The 24460-nt window shown below is 45.0% G+C and overlaps 1 protein-coding gene across 1 annotated transcript in view; it reads left to right on the top strand.

The window, feature by feature from the left end:
* Nucleotides 1-24460, top strand: part of LOC142572999 (uncharacterized) — a 76695-nt gene that overhangs the window by 43692 nt on the left and 8543 nt on the right. Inside the window, exons 10-15 of the mRNA XM_075682485.1 lie at nucleotides 2478-2557; nucleotides 5339-5390; nucleotides 7392-7596; nucleotides 10054-10291; nucleotides 14366-14529; nucleotides 16841-16967. Of these exons, the coding sequence (XP_075538600.1) occupies nucleotides 2478-2557; nucleotides 5339-5390; nucleotides 7392-7596; nucleotides 10054-10291; nucleotides 14366-14529; nucleotides 16841-16967 (866 nt within the window). The remainder of the gene's footprint in view (nucleotides 1-2477; nucleotides 2558-5338; nucleotides 5391-7391; nucleotides 7597-10053; nucleotides 10292-14365; nucleotides 14530-16840; nucleotides 16968-24460) is intronic.

Here is a 24460-nt window from a genome sequence, read left to right as displayed (position 1 = left end):
ATAGATCCCTTCTACTATGTCATCCCTTGTGGCATCCTAGTACAGATAAACCTCGCAATAACGAAATCGGTGGGGAGCACGAAAAAATTTGCCTTCGCGAGAACTTCATTGTTGCGAAAATAGACAGCACAGATAAGTAATGTATCGTAGAACAGAACTTTACTGTCGAAAATCCGTTAGCCTACTTTGGCAAGCTTTGCTCGAAGATATATAACTGCATTGCCAACAGTACAAAGTGCGCCGCATGCGTTGACCAGTAGTGGCAGTAGTGCCGTTGCGCAGCATTCTCGGTAAATTGCTGTAGGAGATGCGATCACTTTTGCGAGATTTTGCGTAACTCGGCACCGGACACAGAGCAACAGTGCATGCTGCTGTTCGTAGGCGCCGAGCGCAGAAGAGATGGTATCTCCTGTACCCGAAGGCAGACGATCGAGATAATGGCCATTTTGCGCAAATCTATGTCCGGCGCCGAATCCGCAAGTGATGCCTGTCAGATGGCATCAAAACCAGTGTTCTTGAAGCAATGGATGTGTATTCCCGGATGGTCGCTCAACCACGGCCCAATGCATGACACTCCATAATTATTACACACAGCGCACACTAAAAAACACGGACGAAAAATAGAGACGAAACACGAGCGCTGACTCACGACTCAAAGTCGTGAGTCAGCGCTCGTACGTCATCTCTATTCTTTGTCCGTGCTTTTTGTTTTTTTGTGCGCGCTGTGTGCAATGATTACGCAGATGTACCGACTCGCCCAGCTAGCTACCGCACTCCAATGACACTCCATATGCTGCGACCGGCATCTCAAGTGCCATAAACAATTTCATGTCGGTGTGACGTGGATTCCCTTGTTTTTGCTGCATTTTTCTCACTGAGGCGCACTTTACGCAGTGCACTGCCGCGGTCTGCGATTGTTGTTCGAAGCACACATTCAGATTGCTTTAGTTTCGCCTCACGCAATTGGCATAGGCATCGCCGAGTCGTCAGCCACGGGGAACGGAAACTGAACGCGCGTTTCTAACAACGATCTACGATCTCGCCTAGTAGGCGTGCAAGGACAGTCGTCACATGTCGGTAGCAACACGCGTGCCGCTTCAAACGGACGCTTAACAAACAAACAATATGGCGGCCATGACGTGTTTCCAGCACACTGATCGCTTCCGGCACTTGCTTGGTTTTGTGAACAAAAATGGCGGCGCCTACACAAGTGTACTGTGGTGGTATTTTACACAATTTTAGTGCAAAACAATCACATTTTAGCATATTTTGGAGCCTGCTAGCCTTAAGCAAGTAGGTAATATGCGGAGTTACGTTTCAGCAAATTTCGTTGATGTGGGACTGCAGTACAGTGGCATTTTGTTGCCGAGAGGTACGAAATGCATTGAATCCTATGGGCGTTCGCTGAGGATACGAAAATGTTTCGTTGTCACAAGAATTTCATTGTTTCTGGATTTCGTTATCACGCGTTTCGACTGTACACAATCACCAGTAATCACTTCAGAATGTAAGGTGATAATATTAACAGGAACACTTATAAATTTTAGTTATAAATTGCTTTTTTTTTTGCGTTGTTGACATCTTCCCTGCCCACATTGCTGCTGTGTGTCAACACAATTACTATTTAAGCCATTGGTTACTACAATGCTTCAATGTGCAACATATCCAATTTCAGTCTATGTAATACATTATTAGGCTCTAAATCCAAATGCTGTTTATTGGCGATACATAGCAAAACATTTAACACATTCCTAATCTGAAAATTCAGATAATTAGGATTTATGCTAACTAATAATAGTAATTAAGATAATTAGTGTTACTTGGGGAACATGGCCTTTTCATTGCTGCCATTGTCCCTTTAAGACACCTTCTAATCAACAACAAAGACCTCTTAATTGGAGTTCATAATAAGTTCAATTTCTCCATCGTTCAAAGTTCTTGAATTTCTGGCTTTTTGCACTGGTCTGGCATGTCAGGAAAACAAAAGACGGAAGAAACACCTACAGCTAATAAGTTTTGTCGCGTCACTTGTCATAAAAAAAAACTACCATAAAATTTTAGTTTACCTACTTGTGAGTTGATGGCGCAACCGGTCTACAAGTGTTTCACGTTTGCGAATTATTTTGGGTCTGGACCTTGACTGTACATCGGCAGCCAGAGAGGTGTATTAGGTGTGTTACCTTTAAAGGCTTCACCTTGCCTCTTTCTGCTCGTACGTGCCTGTAACATTCTTATCGGGGTTGGGAATGAAGCTGGCCACAGAATGTAATCTAAAGAAAACAAGGTATCAAGAACTATGCAGACCTTTGTTCACACTGATTTTACCTGACCTCATAGTATTCCATCAAACTCCTCACAACAACTACCTTAACGGTGTGCCTGCTTTCTGTGCAGATTTAGCAAATTTCCAGTCGCTCCTGCTAACCCTCATGTTGCCTTACCAGTATTGTCTTATCATGCCCTCCTTGCAACTGCAGAAGAAGCTGTGCGAGAAGCTGATGGAGGAGCTCAAACTGTATGACCAACTCTCCAAAAAGAGGGACCGGGAAGAGCTGAGGTAAGTAGCTCCTGTTCGCACCCCCTGCTTTTAATTTATCTTAAAATCCTGTGTTTCTGCAATGACAGTTCTCTACATTGACAAGCAATCTTTTAATTGTTGGCTATTGGGGCATGTTGCAACTCCTGAATTGAAGTCAGCCACTACCCAAAACCCCATGAGCTTTTCCAAAAACAGCTTACTTTGTGTCTAGCGCTAGTTTGGAAAAAGCAGGCTCAGAACGTGCTGGATAATGCATTGCTGACTCAGTTCACAGTTAAGTATAAACCCCGTGCAAGCGATCTTGCGCGCGACAGTGACAAGCGACGCGATGGAGATGGCTATCGCGTTCGCTCGTCGCCTACAAGTCGTACCCCATGCGAGCGACGACTTCGAGCGATGTCACCCCAGTGTTGCCGGTATGAGGCTAGCAATATTGGCGTCAAAACTAGCGTGATGCATGCTTTATTAACTTAAGTTGATGTGTTTTACTGTAAAAAGCAGCACAAAATATTTATGAGAGTCTTGCAGTAGGTTCTTAACCTTGCACTATAAAAATTCAATCGTTTGCTCATTCTGTGCCACAATCGGTAGTAAGTACTTCAGTGATCTACATCCAGTTCTGGCTTCGCGTTATTGGCTAGTCGCTCATAGCACTTCCGGGCGATGAGCGACGAATTCTAGATTTGCAGAACCGAGCGATCACGCGACAAGACCAAGCAATCTGTTCAAGCGATGACGCAATCCATCGCTCGAAGCCGTTGCTTGTCGCTGTCGCGCACAAAATTGTGCTCATGGTGTTTAGCCTTTATCTGGGCTGCATTTTTCCGCAGTATGAAAACATATGGTCATGCGTGTATTGTTTCGCTTTGTGCCGGTCACTGTTTTTCACTGGAATATCACTGTTACCAAGTTAGCACTTAGCATTAGATGAACCTACTGTTTTCGGAAATTGTTGGATGCTGTTGTCTGTGTTGTATTGAAGGAGGCTTGTCTAATCAGATTTCATGCATGACACGAGGAATGTTGTAGATTCTCGAATATGTGCAATCGCCATTAACCACTTTGGAATGCATGGTGGTGATATTAACAGGAACAGTAATGCATTTTGCTCCATAATTAGGTGTTTCTTTCTCAAAACTGGGGCAAATGAAGTGCTCTAAACTGTCGTTAATTCAACCTTTGCAGAACTGCATCACTTGGTTCAGTTATCCGAAGCGTCGAATTAACAAACAGCAGCAAAAAATGAATGAATTCAAATCTTCTTGATTGCTTGAAGTAGTCTGTAGCATCTTTTTGTTTCTTGCTCCTGAAGCACGTCTCAACCAGCATGAGGCAGGGGCCACCAACATATTTAAAAGCTGCTTCAGTGTGACACATGAAGCAAGTGGCAATGAGTGGCTTCACGGGTAAAGGAGCATTGGCCACCAAAAGACTAAAATGAAATTAAATACAGTAAACATTTTATTTTAAAACCCTGTTAATTTGGTTTTCATGGGACCGAAAAAAAATTGATGAATTATCAAGGGCATCACGAAAACAACAAACAAATGCTTGCTATGTCAACACACTTTTATGTACTGAATGAACGAACCGATCCTGTTTTTCATTTGCACAAAAGCAGTGCGGAAGCTGCGATTCCCATCGCGTCGTGGCTGATTAGCGCTCTCAGAGGCGAAGGCCTCGTGACTTCCTTCTCTGCACAGCCGCGGCACGCATCTTCATCCTGGTGCATTCTGGTGTTGCTGTCATTTGCGTACGACTTCCACTGATGACTGGCAATGCGGACTCCACCGCTTCATTTCGGTGGACGCTAAAGCCATTTTTGCAATTTTTTGTTGTACGTTTGTGGCGCTCACTAAGCTCCGAAAGTTGTCCCAATTAACCGATGTGTGGCCAAATACATCTGAATTAATGAGAGTTTCATTGCATTAAATAATGCATACGCCTTGCGGGACCAAAAGTACGAGTCAGAATTATCTGATTCTCTGAATTAAGAAGGGTCAAATTAACAAAGTTTTCAGCACAGTGCATTGGCGGGCTAGTTGGTGCAAATCCATAATTACTTTGTCCGCCTTGCCCTGTCGTCTTCCTTGTGTCCGTTGCTTTGCGCTAAACAAAGTAATTATGGATAACGAGGTACTCTGATAAAGCGTCGTGCCTACTGAACCAGTAGTACAGTCTGCTGAATTTCTTTTGTTTTCAAGCTTTTAGTAATTGCTGCACGCATGAAGGTGCCCCTGTGCGCGTCAATTTAACCAAAGCGGCATGCTTTGGAGTTCGAACTAAATGAGATTTCCTTTCATAGCAGCATATGCTTTTTTCACCAGGGCTTTCCAGTGCATTCGAATTGAGTGAAAAGTTTAATTGATTGAGGTCGAATTAACGATGGTGGGCTGTAGTTTCTAGCTAAAGGCTGTGCTTCGAGTGCCGGGTGACTTCAATTCTGCAGCAACAATGTGCTCCCTAAGGTCAATAATTAATAGGTTAAGAAAATTTTCGTAATCATTAGTCATGCTGCTGCTTATCACACGACATCTGCCACAGCTACAAGACTTGGTCTGTAAAAATTATTGTTTTGTCCTTAGTCCACTATTTTTATTGAAAAGAAATAGTCATCACTGAAACAAGTGGCTTGCACTGCCCTACAGCAGTCACCTTTGATGCACATGCATCCAGGTTACTGAAGGCACAGCGTGTTGCTTTTTGGAAATTAGAAATTGTGAGAACCATTCTGCGTATTGTTTACTTATGCTTGCCATGGACGACGGAACAAATGGCCTTGTTGTTCTCTCGGTGCAGAAAGCAGAGGCTGGCTTATGTGGGGATCAGCTTGGACAACGTGCTGAAACCGGTGAGTGCAAGGCAGTTACACTTCTTGCCAAGCTTGATTCCAGTGCGACTTGCATTCTACCACATGTTGTCATCCTGATTTGTACTGCGGTTCGCGAGTTCTCATCAAATGTGCAGCGGCTCTTGTGAAGTCTACCAAATTTGTGCGTGCTATTCATTGTGTAATGTTTATGTGGTATGGGAAAACTGATAAATGTGCCACGAGTGAGCATGTGTCTAATGAAAGCCTAAGTGGGACTTGTAGTGAGGCATTTTTCGGCCTTCCTGTGGGAACTGATGTACTAAAGCGCCAAACAGACGACACAAGAAGTGACACGGACAAGCGCTTACTAACGACTGATGAACTGCGCTCGTCCGTGTCACTTCTTGTGTCGTCTGTTTGGCGCTTTAGTACATCAGTAACATGCACGAACTAGCCCAACAAAAAGTTCTGCTGGAATATCTTTCCTGTGGGAAGTTTTGTAGGAGATTGGCCCATATAAAATCGAAAATAGGGTTCATCCCGCCAGTTGCCTAACCCTCGTATGCCGTACATTGTTTTCCTTTTCTTGTTGACCACGGACTTTACATTGTTTCCCTTTTCTTGTTGACCATGGACTTATCATGAAGCCTTCATAATGAACGTCATGAAAATGTTAGAACTTCAGCTCTGTGTTAGGACATCAGCAAGCATTCAGTGCTGCCGCTAATGCTCTTCTAGAGTTATACTATCTGCATTGTGATTTCAAGTTCAAGTTTATTCATGTACAAGAGAAAAGCACAGGGAAGTCTGCTCATAGTTAATAATACCAAAGTTAAGGACTGTTAAGTTAAAAACTCCGGGCAGGCCGACTCCGGGCAGGCCGCCATACTGAAAGATATATATAGCGGCTCCACAGCCACCGTAGTCCTCCACAAAGAAAGCAACAAAATCCCAATAAAGAAAGGCGTCAGACAGGGAGATACGATCTCTCCAATGCTATTCACAGCGTGTTTACAGGAGGTATTCAGAGACCTGGAGTGGGAAGAATTGGGCATAAAATTGATGGAGAATACATTAGCAACTTGCGATTCGCTGATGATATTGCCTTGCTTAGTAACTCAGGAGACCGATTGCAATGCATGCTCACCGACCTGGAGAGGCAAAGCAGAAGGGTGGGTCTGAAAATTAATCTCCAGAACACTAAAGTAATGTTTAACAGTCTCGGAAGAAAACAGCAGTTTACGATAGGTAGCGAGGCACTGGAAGTGGTAAGGGAATACATCTACTTAGGGCAGGTAGTGACGGCGGATCCGGATCATGAGACGGAAATAACCAGAAGAATAAGAATGGGCTGGGGTGCGTTTGGCAGGTATTCTCAAATCATGAACAGCAGGTTGCCACTATCCCACAAGAGAAAAGTGTATTAACAGCTGTGTCTTCCCAGTACTCACGTATGGGGCAGAAACTTGGAGGCTTACGAAAAGGGTTTTGCCTAAATTGAGGATGACGCAACGAGCTATGGAAAGAAGAATGATGGGTGTAACGTTAAGGGATAAGAAAAGAGCAGATTGGGTGAGGGAACAATCTCGGGTAAATGATATCTTAGTTGAAATCAAGAAAAAGAAATGGGCATTAGCAGGACATGTAATGAGGAGGGAAGATAACCGATGGTCATTAAGGGTTACGGAATGGATTCCAAGGGAAGGGAAGCGTAGCAGGGGGCGGCAGAAAGTTAGGTGGGCGGATGAGATTAAGAAGTTTGTAGGGACGGCATGGCCACAATTAGTACATGAGCGGGGTAGTTGGAGAAGTATGGGAGAGGCCTTTGGCCTGCAGTGGGCGTAACCAGGCTGATGACTATGAAGGACTGTTGGTAGACTCCAATAAAAAGAACATGATTGTAATAGAGATAAGGCATTCAGTAGTTTTGAAACGTTATGGTAATGTAATAAAGGAACACATCGCTTTTGCTCACAAAGCATTGACAGTTGCATGCAGGAACAGCTGTAAATGAGTGAGGGCATTGTTTATGTTCTTCAGGAGAAGAAGGAGGAAGAGGAGTCTGCAGTTGAGGAGGAAGAGGAGGAGGAAGAAGAAGAGGAGGAAGACAGCCGGAAGCACCTGCTGTTGACCAAGCGGTCATCACGCAAGCGCAAGACCATCAGCTATCAGTTCAAGGAGTACGACGAGATGATATTGCAGGCCGTGCAGCCGGACCTTGTGGCCGTGGAAGAGTGTGCCAAGCGTAAGCCAGTGTTTCGTCTTCTTAGTTGTGAGGTTGACAGAACTGACTCCCCCCATCCCCCACCAGAAAGAAAAAGAAAATTGCGTTTGCAAAATATCTCTCGCGTAGCAACTGTCATCTACTGGCCACCACCAGAGAAGTCATTTTATTAGTGTGCTATTTGTTATCACGAGTGCACCTAAAAGCTAGGCATTGCGGATTTTGATAAGACCCTTTAAGTAAAAGCAGTGTGCCTTCTGTCGAGAGTTGGTCTAATCGTGTGTGCCTTGCTTGTACAGCCTATCACAAGAAAGTATGGGTGCATGAATGCTGAATAGTAGATATTGAATCGAATGTCGAATCAAATCAAGAAATAAAGGCGGAATATCAAATTGAATATCAAGCATCAGAAAATTCATCATGAAGATTGATGTTTATAAACTTTGTTGGGATGTGTAAATAGTGAATGGTAGATTTTGAATTGAATATTGAATCGAATGAAGAAAAAGAAGTGAAATGTTGAATCGAATATCGGAAAAGCTTTCTCAAAGTTTAATGCTTAAAATATTGGGCACGAAAATATGATGCTACAGATGCTCGGCACCCTCCTAGCATTGCACAGCAAGAATTTAGCAGGCTGTCAGTAACGTAGCTATATATATAAATGAAGATATACAGTACGGTTTAGTCTTATTTCAAGGAACACTAAATTATGGGGATGTGCAAATAGTGATTTTTGATGCCGAATTGAATATTTAATATTTTCCTAATAGTTTTCGAATAATGAATAGCCGTTATAATAATTATTATAAAAGGATATTCATATCCCAATATTCTTATGTTAGCAAGTTTCTGTCATTACACAGTACGTTATAAAGCTTTGTTTCTTAAAAGCACAAATAGAGCATTAGGAGCAAACAAGTAGATTCTCCACATGCACGGGGCTCTTATAAGAGTGCAAATGATGGCTGTACAGCCTGTAAAGTATGGCTGCCTAAGTGACGTAACCTGCTCCACTACGCAAGTTGTCATGTTTTATGTCTATACTACTAACCCATGTTGGTGAAAATTTACCGTACTTTGCCCCAACATTATGTTTATTTGGGTGCAGTTGACGTTTTGAAATGTTTGAAAGGTGTTCGAAACATATTCGCATTTACGAATAGTGACTATTCAATTTGACGACCGAATCAAATATGACGCTATTCGATTTGTTATTCAAAAGTTTGGAATATTCGCACACCCCTACCAAATTAGTATGCCAGCACTGCTTATAGCTCAGTTATGGGATATGAAAGTTTCAAAATTTTATTTTAGCAGTGTGAAATATGTTGAATAGAATCAAGTGTTTTTTTTTTCCTCATAAAACTAATGCATTAGTGACATTCTGCTATACTGAATACTAGAGGTTCTCAGTTTAATAGTGGACCTGCGTTTTGCAGCAATCTCTTATTTGTTGCATAGAATTGCTTTCAGTTTGTCTCCAAAAATAGACAAGGGCTGCGCCAACTTTGTGGCAGGTGGCTTATAAAGCCAATATGCACGTCATACAAAAGGACCGCACATCACGTGACTTGATCACGGGACCAGTGCCGACAGTAAAGAACAGGTGCCGTACGCATTGTTTCATTGTCATGTTCACCGTGACTTGCCACCCGTCACAGATTCTGAAATCTGAAAGGTCGAGGCAAGCTCGCACAACGCTCGCTCCTCCTCCCACCCACCCTTGTTCATGTGCCGTCCGCGCAAATGCATGCAACAAGCTAATGACACATCCGCGCTCGCGCTTTAAATGCAAAGCTAGTCTTGTGACAGGTTGCTCAGAGCTACAAATAGAGACCAATGTGCGTCTACGAACAGCTTCAGGAAAGAGAGACACCCCTCTATCTTCCATGTCCATCTGCAGCCAGGCGGTCTGCACACTAGTAGTCACATGACACTTGCATGCCCACTTGTATATCTTAAGTTCATCTTGCTCGAAGCTACAAAAAAATTACCAATGTGTGTCCACGAACAGCATCGGAATGAGAAGCTGCAATACGGTGTGTCGCAAAGATGGCGGCCGTGAACAACATTGGCGCCATTCCACGTTGGCAAGGTGGTTTGTTGGCTTTCCAGATATGTGGGTGCTGTGAATAGATGTACGTTGATTCAGCAGCAAACTGTAGCTGTAGTCGCCGACATCTGACGAAGTGTCGCTCATTGGGCGTGTACAGGTTAGACTGATGGCTGTTGAAGTGGCATTCGAAATCCAAATGCATAGCTTATATGCATTTTTAGTTTTCTTATAGCAGCAAAATACTAATTGAAATAAAGTTTGGTCGACCAGTAGTTAGCGACATCAACCGTAACCATTGTCAGTAGCACCATCATTTCGAGTGGGAGGGTGCAGCGGTCACAGTCACAAGCGACTATAATGATATAAATGTTCTCAACAGCTCCTTTACCGACGTAGCATTTGTGCTTTTGTTCCCGCAGCGGCACGGGTTCCAGGGGTGAGCCGGGGCAAGGACATGTCCAACCTTCTGGGCCCGGATGACGAGGAAGAAGAGGAAGAGGGCAAGGATGAGGACGGAGACGACGAAGACTACGAGGACGGGGAACGGCACGCAGCCGCGGGGGGCAAGAAACGGAAGCGAGGCCGCAAGCTCACCAGCCTCGATTTCACGTCTGAAGAAGAGGGAGACGACGAAACTGACGAGTACCAGGGCTCCAGGTGGGCGCCAGTGGGCTGGTTCTTGTGTAGGAAGGCATGCACTGCAGTGTAGCCATCCATGCAGACAAGTGCCCCTTGCAGCATATGAGAGCAGTGGAAATTGAGGATGAATTCGAGCTGTAAATTAGTGGGTGCACGCAAATACTGGAGTGTACAAGTCTAATAGGGAATGTTCAAACAATTTTATTCCCAAAACAAATACCTTGTTTATATTTAGTTGTAAAAGGGCTCCTGATCCACATTTTATTGAAGTGGAGAAGTGCAGTTAAACTTAAAATAGGCTCTCTGAGAAATCATCATCATCATCAGCCTGGTTACGCCCACTGCAGGGCAAAGGCCTCTCCCATACTTCTCCAACAACCCCGGTCATGTACTAATTGTGGCCATGCCGTCCCTGCAAACTTCTTAATCTCATCCGCCCACCTGACTTTCTGTCGCCCCCTGCTACGCTTCCCTTCCCTTGGGATCCAGTCCGTAACCCTTAATGACCATCGGTTATCTTTCCTCCTCATTACATGTCCTGCCCATGCCCATTTCTTTTTCTTGATTTCAACTAAGATGTCATTAACTCCCGTTTGTTCCCTCACCCAATCTGCTCTTTTCTTATCCCTTAACGTTACACCTATCATTCTTCTTTCCATAGCTCGTTGTGTCGTCCTCAATTTGAGTAGAACCCTTTTCGTAAGCCTCCAGGTTTCTGCCCCGTAGGTGAGTACTGGTAAGACACAGCTATTATATACTTTTCTCTTGAGGGATAACGGCAACCTGCTGTTCATGATTTGGGAATGCCTGCCAAACGCACTCCAGCCCATTCTTATTCTTCTGATTATTTCCGTCTCATGATCCGGATCCGCCGTCACTACCTGCCCTAAGTAGATGTATTCCCTTACGACTTCCAGTGCCTCGCTGCCTATTGTAAATTGCTGTTCTCTCCCGAGACTGTTAAGCATTACTTTAGTTTTCTGCATATTAATTTTTAGACCCACTCTTCTGCTTTGCCTCTCCAGGTCAGTGAGCATGCATTGCAACTGGTCCCCTGAGTTACTAAGCAAGGCAATATCATCAGCGAATCGCAAGTTACTAAGGTATTCTCCATTAACTTTTATCCCCAATTCTTCCCAATCCAGGTCTCTGAATACCTCCTGTAAACACGCTGTGAATAGCATTGGAGATATCGTATCTCCCTGCCTGACGCCTTTCTTTATTGGGATTTTGTTGCTTGCTTTATGGAGGACTACGGTGGCTGTGGAGCCGCTATAGATATCTTCCAGTATTTTTACATATGGCTCATCTACACCCTGATTCCGTAATGCCTCCATGACTGCTGAGGTTTCGACTGAATCAAACGCTTTCTCGTAATCAATGAAAGCTATATATAAGGGTTGGTTATATTCTGCACATTTCTCTATCACTTGATTGATAGTGTGAATATGGTCTATTGTTGAGTAGCCTTTACGGAATCCTGCCTGGTCCTTTGGTTGACAGAAGTCTAAGGTGTTCCTGATTCTATTTGCAATTACCTTAGTAAATACTTTGTAGGCAACGGACAGTAAGCTGATCGGTCTATAATTTTTCAAGTCTTTGGCGTCCCCTTTCTTATGGATTAGGATTATGTTAGCGTTCTTCCAAGATTCCGGTACGCTCGAGGTCATGAGGCATTGCGTATACAGGGTGGCCAGTTTCTCTAGAACAATCTGTCCACCATCCTTCAACAAATCTGCTGTTACCTGATCCTCCCCTGCTGCCTTCCCCCTTTGCATATCTCCTAAGGCTTTCTTTACTTCTTCCGGCGTTACCTTCGGGATTTCGAATTCCTCTAGACTATTTTCTCTTCTATTATCGTCGGGCGTGCCACTGGTACTGTATAAATCTCTATAGAACTCCTCAGCCACTTGAACTATCTCATCCATATTAGTAATGATATTGCCGGCTTTGTCTCTCAACGCATACATCTGATTCTTGCCAATTCCTAGTTTCTTCTTCACTGTTTTTAGGCTTCCTCCGCTCCTGAGAGCATGTTCAATTCTATCCATATTATACTTCCTTATGTCAGCTGTCTTACGCTTGTTGATTAACTTCGAAAGTTCTGCCAGTTCTATTCTAGCTGTAGGGTTAGATGCTTTCATACATTGGCGTTTCTTGATCAGATCTTTCGTCTCCTGCGATAGTTTGCTGGTATCCTGCCTAACGGAGTTACCACCGACTTCCATTGCACACTCCTTAATGATGCCCACAAGATTGTCGTTCATTGCTTCAACACTAAGGTCCTCTTCCTGAGTTAAAGCTGAATACCTGTTCTGTAGCTTGATCTGGAATTCCTCTATTTTCCCTCTTACCGCTAACTCATTGATCGGCTTCTTATGTACCAGTTTCTTCCGTTCCCTCCTCAGGTCTAGGCTAATTCGAGTTCTTACCATCCTGTGGTCACTGCAGCGCACCTTGCCGAGCACGTCCACATCTAGTATGATGCCAGGGTTAGCGCAGAGTATGAAGTCTATTTCATTTCTAGTCTCGCCGTTCGGGCTCCTCCACGTCCACTTTCGGCTATCCCGCTTGCGGAAGAAGGTATTCATTATCCTCATATTATTCTGTTCCGCAAACTCTACTAATAACTCTCCCCTGCTATTCCTAGTGCCTATGCCATATTCCCCCACTGCCTTGTCTCCAGCCTGCTTCTTGCCTACCTTGGCATTAAAGTCGCCCATTAGTATAGTGTATTTGGTTTTCACTCTCCCCACCGCCGATTCCACGTCTTCATAGAAGCTTTCGACTTCCTGGTCATCATGACTGGATGTAGGGGCGTAGACCTGTACAATCTTCATTTTGTACCTCTTATTAAGTTTCACAACAAGACCTGCCACCCTCTCGTTAATGCTATAGAATTCCTGTATGTTACCAGCTATATTCTTATTAATCAGGAATCCGACTCCTAGTTCTCTTCTATCCGCTAAGCCCCGGTAGCACAGGACGTGCCCGCTATTTAGCACTGTATATGCTCTCTGAGCATATACAGCATTTCGCATTTCTTGAATGAGCGTGCAGCCATTGCATGAACTAACCACTTGTATGGTAGACATGCTACACAAAACTCCAACACTTCAAAAGGAAATGATGCGGTATTGCTATTGTTAGCTTAACATGCAAAATAACTGTTTTTATGAAAGAGCTCTTCTAATGAAAGGGGTGCATTATCATTGCCGCACTATGCTACCTATGTGACGACTTGAGGTGACACTGGCTCTGATGAAAGGCTGCTGCCAACATTGCAAACGCAGCTTCAGCTTTGTACCTGATCATAATGGGCAAGTAATTTTTATCCTTTAATAGTTTTTTTTTTCTTTTAAAGGTACGTGCTGATATGAAGTAATCATTGTAGTCGTTTACGGTTAGGTGCTGCTATTGTCAGCCAAAAGCGGGCCTGGAATTTGGGTTTTTTGGTGGTAGATAAGCGTGTCTCTGGCACATCCATTCTCCCCTGGCGCCACCAAGGCAGATGCCGCAGCCGTTGGGAGTCACCATTTGGGTCAGACGCATACATGCCAACCAGTTGAGTTCAAGTTACCTGACGAGGGCTAATCTTTAGGTCTCGCCCTCCTATTCCATCAACCTGGAACTGAGGTCCCGAATCCAATAAAATTGAAATAACGAAAGTCTTGGCACATAGTCTTAAAAAGTCGAAAGTCTTGGCAAAAGTACAGGCACCAGCTGGGACCTTCAGTCAGAACCAAACTAATTGAGAAGTATAATTAAACGGAGTTAAATTAATGAAAGTCGACTGCATTTCATTGTAATGCATTTGCAGGGCATTAGGTGCAACAGCAGAAAACTGCGCAGACAGACAGACTAGGAACCCTGTTGCGAAAACTGCACACGCTAAAACATGACAGCAGATGAAAAAAAAACATGTACAAGTCTTGTCATGGCAGTGGCCAATTTTCACTAAGTATCGTACATTTTCTATCAGCTTTACTACGTGTATACAGTGTAGACTTCTAATAACGTCAGCCACTGGAGTTGCAAATGCCCCCTTGTAGGCAGTAGCGGTAACATTGTGCCAACCTTTCGCATGCTCAGTGCAAGCCAGTCAGAGGCGAGTGCATCGACCGTGATGAGCGACGGCCCGCCGTCATCAGGTTCAGACTGGCAAGCCGGCTCGAGGCGTCGACGTCGTGGAGGGGGCGCACCTGCTCGCAAGAAGGGCAAGACTACCCGCTCTGGCTACCGCCGAGATGACTTCGGTGAGTCCTTGTGCTTCGGCATCCAATCGCGTGGACCTTGCTGTTGTTGACTTGTATTTTGCATGGGGGGGTTTCGGAGAGAGCACATGAAATTCAAGCTGTGCAACAAGAAAAACATTATTCTTGCCGAGAATTTTCAGTGAATTGGGCAGGATAACGAACCTGGTAGGGCCTTCATTATTTGCTTGAATCATGTCGCGTACAAGTCATTCTTTTTGTGTCAAGTCTTGCCGGTCTGTGGGAAACGTGTGGGGTAGCACTTTGCTGAGCAGTCCTGGGCATTATGCATTGCTTTGCGAAATGAACGTCAGTTGTGTGAGATGTGACCTGAATGTGGTACTCTCACAGCAAAAGTTTGCAGTCATGCGAACATCAATAAAGCTACATTGACACATAACGTAAAGTGCATCGCTGTCCAGGTCCACTTTTGAAATGGATGCAGTTTTCTCTTTGCCACGAATATGTGTGTTTTCTTACTTTCCTTGGACTCACTGTCGTTGCTCAGAATTGCACAGCCCTTCACGAGCGTCTAAGCTGCGTGTCTCAATTGCAGGCCTGTGATAAGTGAGCAGTGAAGGTTCATCCGCCGCACAGCTCTTCACTGCAAGCCAAATAAGCTTGCTTTTTGTCTTGAGCCTCCGGTACCAGGTGTGAGTGAGTGAAGAAACTTTGTTATGGATGCCTGCAGAACGGTTAGCCCTCCCCTGTTAGGGAGGGGTCACCGTGACACGGCTATGACGTCTTCGCGGCGTGTGGCGCCTCTGCTTCGGCCGTGGCCACGCTACTTCCTTTGGTCGACCGCGCCTGCTCCTCTTTTGGTGTGGCAGCCTCCCTCCGGTTTCGCTCGGTTGTTGCCTTTCGAGGGCCGCCGAGATCTGCTGGACGGCCTGGGCTTGGACATCCTAATCATAGCACCTTGTTGCGGCCTCGAGCCACGGCGGGATCGTTGCTTTCGTTGCAACTTCGTACGGATCTTTAGCACAGTCCCAAAGGATGTGAGCTGCTGTGCCTCTTTCCTTTTGGCACACACAACACAGGTCACATATATAAACACTTGGAAACACGTGCCTCATCAGCACCGGGGTGAATAACGACCCCGTTTGAAGTTGTAGACATAGAACCCCTTCCTTACGGGTGTTCCTTTTCTTTTTTTAGACCCTACAGAATTTTTTTTAATTGCCTGGGGCCACCCACACAATTCTAATCCTTGAGCTGGATTTCTCGAAGACGCAAGCATTACTTGCACAAGAAATCAAAATGCATAATGACCAATAACAAAGTTTCACTGATTAACTTTTTAACTAATCACTTTATGGCACATTTACGAATGGTAGCTGGTGAGCTTGCAAGGCATATTCACTCGGAACAAGTTCCGAAGACGGCACTGGTTTCGAGATATGCGCCCTCAACCTCATGGTCAAAATGCACTCTTTAGAAAAGTGACGTTTTATGCATTAAAGCACAAAGATAACTGAAACACCAATGTATTTCATGCCACACTTATGGAATGAATGCCATCTCGAAACTGGTGGCATCCTGAAAATTCATTCCAAGTGGCTGTACCTGGTGAATTCACCGGTTACAATTTGTAAATTGCAGCATGTGCGATAAAGCACTTATTAATTACCACATTTACATGATTGCACCAGAAATTGCACCTGCAGATATCTAGTACTACCTAGCTGTACTTGTAAGGCAATAGAAGCTTTCTTTGACTCCTTCACCCGTTTTCGTGGTCACGTGGTCAGCAGTCGGCCTTTCACCGTCGATACAAAGGCACTGACGCAAAGGGCACATACTCCCACGCAAGTGAGTTGGAGGACGCATTAGTCGCCAACCACCAATTATCATAGCTCTTCGAGACCTGTGTGCTGTCGCGTGATAGCTTTGGGGTGTCTGGATGTTTAGATGCTGTGGTGAAGGGCTCAGAGGGGGAGGCCAGGACGGCCTTCCTCCTCTCCCGGTGCCCTCTCCCCCTGTGGCGGCTTTGGGAAAGGAGGATGGCAGTCACCTTCTATGGCAGTGCCTCCACCGCTGGGGGCAACGCTCGTACGATGAATTGGCTTCACATATATAGCCACCTCTACTACTGCTACAAATGTACTCGTTGATGGCTCTGTTCTCGTCGGAATTACGGAATGAAACAACAAACACTATGTAAATGTCCTCACTGCAACGAATGTGCACCTACGAGTCCATTATTATTTTAATAAAGCGAGTAGCTTTGTAAAAACACTTCGCTGTTTGCCTACATTGACAGTGATCATCGATGGTTTCTGCACAATTTATTTCTTCATTTTCCCGTTTTCAGTAATGGACGACGACTACGAGTCGGACAGTGATGGTGGCTACGGTGCCAGACGTGCAGCTACCAAGCAAGTCAACTACCGGGAGCTATCGTCTGATGACGAAGAGGCTCCCCCCATAAAGAAGAGCAGGTGAGTGACGGTACTACTGTTGGGTAACTGCTTATCAGTGCATTCGTTTCCTGTTAACCCTGCCATGCCCCACTTGTCACACTGTATGCTGCACCATTTTGATGCCTCCCTCAAAATTATGATTTAAGCGCAGAAATCCTAATGCATACCCTGTAGTGGTGTTTTTGTTACGCTGGAGCAGGTTTCCAGTTGTGGATAGTACAGAAAAACAACTGCTAATTAATTAATTACTATGCTAATTAAGTTATTACTCAAATAGCATTTTATTCTTGTTGCACAAGTGTACTCTTAATGACCAGAAACAAAAGTCTATAAGCTATAATTTTCCTTGTGTTTCTAATACCCAAAGCCTGTTTGGACTTTACAAGATTAAAATAAAGGCTTCGCAAGATCATCGCATATGGCAGCAAGCACATCTGCATTTCGAAGCACATGTACGTTTAGTTACCTTTAGCTCATATGTAGGCCTCACTTTAGAAATTCAAACCTAAGTTGATGAAAAAAAGTGTGTGGCCCTAACACAAGCATATGTTAAAGTATGCAGATTTGGATTTAGATTTATGAATATTAAAATTGTGACCATAATTGTTGTTATTGTATGCTACTGGCACAAAACATTGTCATGTAACATTTGGATTAAATGCATACCTGTAAAATGACGATAAGCTTTTCCGTATGACACTGTTATGAATGTTCGTAGATGGAACACTTTCTTACCGTTGCCCCTTAGTGAAAATGATAAGCCTCTGTGCTCATGCATTGCGGTTGTGTTTCAGGTGTTGAGCAAGTGCCCACGTAAGTAAAAGTAGTAGGAGCTTATTTATGTGGTGGTTCTTACTTCATGTTACTATGGTGGGTAGTGTCTTATTTCTCTAAGACTCACTGATACTTTATCACTCAACCTATGCAGCAGACCTGTTCTCTGTTAGGTCAGCATCAGTTCATTTAGTGTGATTATAAATCTCACAAGATACCCGTAATTCTCAAACACATTGGTCAATTCAAACGTTTGATGAAACCACTTTCAGGATGGTGTGTATAACATGGCTAGACTGCCATGTTTTGGAATGGGGTAGAATAATCATGGTCCGAAAGCACAACTGTTGACAGAGAAGAAGAGCACTCACTGTCCGGATGCACCACACACATAATAACGTGCAGGCTTCGTGGTGGTCCTAGACACTTTTGGAAACCCTTGAAAGTGGAACTGCCATTTTCTGTTCAGTTTAGTTCATCATTATTTCAATTTTAGGGGAGGCCTTGAAGACCTTTTAGGTTTTGCAGAGTGTTTAAAAGTTTGTGGATTGTGCTTTCGGCTGAGCTTGGTGGACTTCATTTGAGTGTCTTGACTGCAACATTTATGCAAGCCAAGAGGCAAGCTAATCTAATAAGATTAGCATCTCTGCAGTAAGGAGCCATCTTTTTTGTGTTGACTGGTATAACGAAAGTGTAGCGAAAATTTTGCAAAAAAGGCTTAGCAAGCGCCTTCTTTTTTTTTTTCATTCTGTGTGCAGTGAAAAAGCATTTTCTTCTTGTTTAAGGCAGTGTTTTGTTTCCAAGCTGTCGGCATCATGGTGCTCTAAATTCTTGAAATTAGGGGTGTGCGAATATTCGAATATTAGATTTCAAATCGAATAGTGAACATTCAAATTATTTGGTTTGCAAATCAAATATCTATTACTAAATTTTTCTCATATTTGGCACCATTGGTGAATGACTCGGCCATGGTTGACGCCTGCTCGCATTCAGTGTTTCACGGCGCACAGTCTCTGTCGGTACAAAGTTCGACCAGGTCAGCTGGGCCGATCAAAACAATTAACGTTACACGAGCAGAGGGAACAATGAAATCCGCGCTTGTGGAAAGCACGGAAGCATTTGTGAAGATCGGGCCAATTAGGTACCAAAAGGCACACTGATCCTATTGGATATGCAATGCACATTCGTGCAGTTCGAAGCTTTGCACCCTCATGTGAGCACACAGACAAACTTGGCTCGTGAATGCCGCTTCAGCAGCCTTCAGTCTAATCTGTATGCACAATTTTGTGGCCATTCACTGAAGAGCCACTGATAGAAACATATTAGTGACAAGCTTTCTGCGACGCATTGTGGCCCATTTTCGGTGGCGAATTTTCATCGTTTGCACCATTGGCCACACTGTCTAACCCGCTGGGCTTATGCCGTCGTCAGGTGTCAGCAACGGAAGTTGCGGTTTCATACTGAATCAAAGCAGATCTAGTCACAGCGATTGCATGACTCTCAGAAAGCTGGCAAACCGCCTCGCCAACAAAAGTGGGTGCACAGTATGACTGTTGTTCATGGCCGCCATCATTGCAAAATACCGCGTGGTGGCCCCTTGTTGAATGAATGTGTGTTGTTTAATGGCACAAGGGCCAGGTATGGCCAAAGAGCGCCAAGGTGGCCCCTTGTTCTGAACAGCAGTCGTAGGCTCGCACACAACGCTCTCTTTTCGTAGCTTTGAGCGACCCATCGCAGAACTAGCATTGAATTTGCATGCTGGGTTCGAAAATATCATGTGACAGCGTACTGACCCATGGCTGCAGATGCCTTTACACATATGGCAAATGGACATGGAAGAAAGGATGGAGAGGGGAGTTCACACCAACTTGTCCTGAGCCTCCTGATTTGAGAACTCTTTGCCTTGGGTGCCGACCGCGGTCAAACCATGCGGAACAGTTCCGAATGCCGAGTCGAATGGAACTCGACAAGTAGTATTTTCTTCCATGTTATAATGCAATGCAATGATGTTTTTATTATAAGTTTGAGTACTAGTGACAGAATTATAATGAAGAGTGCCTATGAAGAGTGCTCAGGGGAGTCTCAAGTCCTGTCCAGCATTTACTCAAATTTCTAGATTACTAAAGCTCTGTTCACAATCATATTGATGCCTTAGACATTCTCAAGCATTAATCTGTTACTTTAGCTGGACCTGATATTTAACTTTACTGCACCTTAAAGTAATGTGATTAGCCTTCTGAGCACTTTGCAGCACCGTGTGTTTTGCAAAAAAATTTTGAAGGTTAAGGCTTTAAGGCTTGTGTTAAATTTCCTGGTATTTGATATTCGATTCGATATTTGGCTTTTTATTTTTTTTCTTGATACAATTTGAAATGTACTACAGTAAAAGCTCCTTAAAGGGGGATGCAGCCCTCGAAAACCGAAATATCGCAAAAAAGTCTATTTTTGAAAAACCATATTTTTGGGTTTATGTCTCTGTGATGCAAGGTTCTTGTGTTCAAAGGTTCTGACGGTTCTCTTAGGCGGAGCCTCCGAGAACCCAATTGAGGACAAATCCATTGGTTTTGAAAACACACACAAACTTTTAATGAAACGTAAAAGAGGCTTAAAACAAATAGAAGGAAATAGAAAGCATAAAATAAACACTCAAACAGACATCACGGCAGTAAGAAACACACTTGGGGCTAGTATGACGTTAACTAGTGTGCGTGTCCGGGCTTGCCACGATGGCAGGGACGCATAACAGTCTCGACGCAGAGACGTGGCGACAAGTTGATGAAAGGAGTTGCGCCGGTCTCACCAAAGGTCGGGGTATAGGATGGTTGACCGGGCGACAGGAGCGCCCTAGCTCTGGCTTGGAGATAGAAGACAGGCGGCTTGACCGCACGAGCAGACGGCGGCGGCGTTCTGGCCAGCCAGCTGGGTGTAGAGCTCGGGCCCGTAGCCCGACTGCTCTCGTCTTGCCCACGGGCGCAGAAGCTCGCCAGCCTTGGGCAGCTGGCGGCACGCTCGGGTAGACTGGCAACGCACAGGAACGGGTTGGCAGGAGGCCCCGGTCGGGTGAAGTCCTGGTGGCTCGAGTCCGAAACCCGACGGCCCGTCTTCAACTCCCGGTCTGGTGGCCTACCTTCTCCTGGTGTCACTTCCTGGAACTCTCCCGGTGTCTCCCCCTTCTGCCAGCGCGCTTCGCTTTTTCTTACGCTCTGGCCGATTAGTCATTCTCCGATTGGCTGCCTGACGCCCCGTGGTCTTTCCTAATTGGTTGGCATTTTAGTCTTGTTTTCTTTTCTTGCGCCACGCGTTCACGTGCCGGACGCTCTTTGGCGTCGTCGTTTTCCTCCAGCACGAAATTCACTTCGGCGCACACACTCCTTGTCGTCTGCTTCTGTCCGTCCCGACCACCGCACCATGTCACGCACCACACACATCACAGTCTCATAAACTACCTGTTCTGTAATTATCAGCACCCGATTCAACCACAAAGTAAAAAAAAAACACTACTTTTGAGGCCACCGTGGCCCACAAAACACGCGCAAATGCCGAAATGAAGTCAAACTTCGTGCGCGCGCCATTCCCGGCCCACACGGCCTGCCCGCGCCATCTTGGTGTCTTTTTGACCGTGAATTCTTTGTCTCTGTTTTGCCGCCTTGCAAAATGGCATTGTCAGCGCGGGTGAGGCACTATTGGCGTTTTCCCGCGATGCGATGCGAAGCACTGATTGGCCGGAGCAGCACACAGCCACAGGGCTAGACGAGGTTCCCGTTAGGCTGATAAATGAACTAGGACCAATAAGTAAGGAAGCTCTGGTCAAAGCAGTGGAACAAACTTGAAAAGATACACAAATGCCAGACGGTTGGCGACAAAGTAGAATGAATTTAATTTATAAAGGCAAGGGAGAGAAAGATAGAATTCACTTGTATAGACCCTTTACCATTACATCGGTAATATACAGGATAGCAATGCAGGCAATCAGATTAAAGCTTCAAGCATGGGCAGAGAATAATGGCATTTTGGGAGAGCTTTAGAATGGCTTTAGAATAGGTAGGCGTTTGGATGATAACTTGTTTGTTCTTACTCAGTGTATTGAAATATCAAAAGCAGAAAGCAGACCGTTGTATGTGGCCTTTTTAGACATTACAGAAGCCTACGACAACGTAGACCGCAAAATTTTGTGGGATATTCTGAAAGGGGAAGGCTTAAGGGATGATCGTCTACAGCTTTTGAGAGAGATTTACCTAGAAAATACCATTTGTGTTGGGTGGGAAGGGATGAGGAGCGAGGAGAAAGTTCATATCAACAAGGGACTGAGGCAGGGGTGCCCTTTATCCCCGCTGCTGTTTATGATGTACGTGGTGAGGATGGAGAGAGTGCTAGAAGGAAGTAATATCGGGTTTAATCTCTCATACAAACAGGCGGGTACAGTCGTAGAGCAGCAACTCCCAGGTTTATATTATGCGAACAACATTGTGTTGCTAGTTGACAAGCAAAGTTATTTGCAACGTGTGGCTAATATCTGTGGACAGGAAGGCAACAATTTAGGTTTGAAATTTAGTGTTAGAAAATCAGGTGTTATGGTATTCAATGAAAACAGTGAACAGACAGTGGAGATATAGGGCCAAGAAATACCTCGGGTAACAGAATATAAATACCTTGGTGTATGAATAAACGAAGGCAATAGATATAAGGAAACACAGGAAAAAATCATAACAGTAAAGGGGAAGAGAAATGCAGCCATAATGAAGCACAGAGCGATATGGGGATACAATAGGTAAGAGGTGCTCCGAGGTATGTGGAAAGGTGTAGTGGTTCCAGGACTTACTTTTGGAAATGCGGTTGTTTGCTATAAATCAGGGGTACAATCAGGACTCGACTGGAACCAAAGGTCAGTGGGTCGCCTCGCATTGGGCGCTCACGCGAAGACTACAAATGAAGCTTTGCAGGGTGATACGGGCTGGACTAGTTTTGAAGTGAGGGAAGCTCGCAGTAATATTGAGTATGAAGAATGGCTCAGGAATATGGAAGAAAGTAAATGAGCTGGGAGAGTGTTCAGGTATCTGTACAGCAAAAACATTGATTCACAGTGGAGGAAAAAAACTAGGAAGCTTACCAGCATGTATGTGGCCTGTAGGGTGAGCAACACAGCAACAAAGACGGTCAAGCGGAAAGTCAGAGAGGCTGAAATAATCTCATGGGTGGCAGCAATGGAAAGGGAACCCGCCATGAGTAACTACTTAACAGGAAAAAACAAAATCAGGAAAGAAACAATTTACGACTCACCGCCCCGTTCCAAAGGGGACGCTCATAACATCCATCCACATCCATCCATCCATCCATCCAGCGCGTTCAAATCCCACGGGCTAAAGCGCGCCTGCCATTGGCTGCTGCGCGGGCGGCGGCGGCTGCTCCCTTTGATGCCGCGCCCGCCACGCTCGCGTCATTGTTGCCCCTTGCTCCGTCCGCCTCAACATGAGCTTGCGAGCTGCTCATTGCCTTGCGCTATCCTTTAGATTATTTTCTCAGCTTTCTTTTTTTTTTCGCTAGTTCTTTGCTGCACGCGATGCCGGCAAAGCCCAAGACAGTGAAGATGTTCGGTGCGCGGGAGCACATTATGCATCTTGCACGAGCATCGAACTTCCGATCTTCCGCAGCGAGTGCTGACTGCGTAGACGCTTTTCAGCATACAGTGTCACACTCAAACAGGTAACACGAACACATTTCACTCGATGACCGCAGAAACTCGCTGAAAAACGCTGGAGTGAGGAATCGTGGCAGCAGCAGCGATAGAATCGACCTTCGTACAGCTCTCGCTTCAGCGCGAACGAAACGTAGAAAGCACATCGCGTACAAAGCTACCGATGCTATAGGCGCTCTGCAAACATTGCAGATCGCTTTGAAGATGAGGCCCACACAGGCGCACGCTTTGGCCATGTCGCAGATCGCTTTCATGATACGGTGCCCGCATGGCTGCGCCGTAAGCAGCAGCAGCCACCGGAGAAGAACATCCCCGTGCCTCGTGCACAGAAGAGGGCGTGCAACCGCCCTGCCTTCTTCACTCATGCACGTGAGATATGGCCACATTTTCCGGCTCACCCTCGCACCCTTTCGCTCGCAAATACGGCACACGGCAGAGATTTTATCATCCTTGAGCTTCATACGGAACCTCACGGGAGAGAGGAGACCTGCAGCGTTTGCGCCTGGCCATGCCTGGCCAGGCACAAACGCATCTCTCTTTGGTTTGGCCTGAAGAAGGGGCTGCAGATGGAAAAAGCAAAGCTGCACAGCCCGCGCAGCGAAACCAGCATCACCAACATGCTCCCGCGCACTAGCAATCACCCCATTGGCAATGGCACAGAGTTTGAATTATCAGTGGCGGTGCGGATTTTAGTGTGAATTAGCAAGATGTGTTACACATTGCTTTCAAAATATTGCTGGATGGACCGCAGCAGCTACTTCGAATTATCCGAAATTTCGAATTAACGACTTGTGAATTAACAAGCTTTTACTGTATTCAGTATTCGCACACTCCTACTTGCAATGCTTTCTCGGGGCCTTCTAAGTCATTGAAAACCCTTAAACTTTTTCCTCAAAAGCTGCCATGATTTCTGAGTATATGTGCAGCATCTGGTATCTGCCCTTTCTGTTATTATTATTATTACTTATTTACTTTTTGCAAAGATGTTTGTGGAGTATAACAGTGTTGGTGTTCGCAAGGAGCACGCACCACTTGCCTGATGCAT

The sequence above is a fragment of the Dermacentor variabilis genome, chromosome 2 (genome assembly GCF_050947875.1).
Source record: "Dermacentor variabilis isolate Ectoservices chromosome 2, ASM5094787v1, whole genome shotgun sequence".
Classification (NCBI taxonomy): domain Eukaryota; kingdom Metazoa; phylum Arthropoda; class Arachnida; order Ixodida; family Ixodidae; genus Dermacentor; species Dermacentor variabilis.
Note: the sequence above shows the minus strand (reverse complement) of the source record. Positions and strands in the feature narration are given on the sequence as shown.